This window comes from Halyomorpha halys, unplaced genomic scaffold (genome assembly GCF_000696795.3).
Source record: "Halyomorpha halys isolate HHAL.00 unplaced genomic scaffold, Hhal_1.1 Scaffold676.1, whole genome shotgun sequence".
Taxonomy (NCBI): Eukaryota; Metazoa; Arthropoda; class Insecta; order Hemiptera; family Pentatomidae; genus Halyomorpha; species Halyomorpha halys.
Genome location: NW_027111100.1, coordinates 278169 through 279597, shown reverse-complemented (window position 1 = coordinate 279597; position 1429 = coordinate 278169). Strand labels below are relative to the sequence as shown.

At 32.9% G+C, this 1429-nt stretch overlaps 1 protein-coding gene across 2 annotated transcripts in view; it reads left to right on the top strand.

The window, feature by feature from the left end:
- Positions 1-774: 774 nt before the first annotated feature.
- The window catches only part of LOC136796196 (ATP synthase-coupling factor 6, mitochondrial-like), a 6673-nt gene continuing 6018 nt past the window's right edge, over positions 775-1429 (top strand). The window contains exon 1 of one of the 2 annotated variants that reach the window (XM_067049195.1): positions 775-1051. In XM_067049195.1, the coding sequence (XP_066905296.1) occupies positions 954-1051 (98 nt within the window). In that variant the 5' untranslated portion in view covers positions 775-953. Of the gene's footprint in view, positions 1088-1429 lie in introns of both variants that reach the window. The other variant, XM_067049194.1, reaches the window with a different exon arrangement.

Here is a 1429-nt window from a genome sequence, read left to right as displayed (position 1 = left end):
ACCTAACATTGTCAATTGGAGTCCGGCTACCTTACACAACCACCTCGAAAAAGTCTTCTACAGTCTTGGTCTTTTAAAGTCTTGGTTTCTTCAAAAATTTGCTGCCATATTTGGAGTGACAGTAACCCGTTGATAAATGAGCCACGTATGTAATGGTTCTTGTATTCCTCTCGAGTGACAGCCTTAAAGTTACGGTCTCTACCCAATAGTTTAAGGCCAGAACATATTGATCGATACCTTCTTCTTGCTTGTTGTTTTCGGATAACCACCAGATGGCGAACGAATATTTCACATTTTGGCTTTACATATACATCTTTAAGAGTCTTTATTTTGGTTATATAATTTAGCTAGTTATATTTTCACTAAATAATTCGTAAACACTATAACATCTAAAACTTATGAGTACCTTAAGTTTTTGAGCGCCTTCTATGGGTTCATTGTGCGGAAACAGAAACGAAATCTTGAAATGTAGCCAACCAATGAGTGATTTATTTTCCAGCAGTTGTGGAATTGAGGCTTGCACTTGACCTTATCTTGTTTTAAAAACTTCTCAATCGCGATATTCTTTTGTTAATAGAATTGTTATGATATGCAAATTAAATATATCACCGTAATGAAGGGTTTTTATTAACACAAGATCTAAACAGTTGATTTTTTATAACTTAAAATGCCTAATCAGCCATGTGACTAACGGTGTTGCTATGCGAGGGAAGATATTTAGTTAATAACACAACACCTTCGTCAATTCATATCTTCAATTACATTATTATTCTAATGGAACGAATAGCAGATTAAATAAAGAACGTTATTATAAACATTTAATGCTTTACAAAAATATAACAAAATTAAGGATGAGAACCAGCCTTGTTTGGATTAGCTTATAAAATAACTAAATAGATAATATTCCCAGCAACAATTGAACATATGCAAATATTTTTTGAGACTTTATTGTGATGAATTACTTATTCCGAAATAATTTTTGCCGCCAATTCTATACTTCAGCGGCCCGAAGGGAGGAGGCTCTTGATCCGATCCAAGCGCTCTTTTTGAAGTACGTACGAGAATATTTCAAAAGATTAAAAGAAAAGTAAGTTAACTTATGTAACTTATAACATTATTAAAGCTACTGAATTAGTATCAGAGGCACCATCGCTACTTTGGATTCGATTCCAAATGATTTTCCTCCAATGATTCTTCATGTGCTAAGTTACAACTTAAAGCAATTCGTGAAGGAACTTTGACAATGTTTATTTAGTCCATGAATTAATACATGCACGAAAGAACAACATTTAGCATACGGTTGATAACATTAGTTTCATCCTTAAAAACGCTTGTCTTTTACATATATTGGCTTAATAGAAGAAGTCCTGCCATAATGATACTTAATGACCAAATTGTATCTGACGTTTCATTTATGAAACATGTTTAA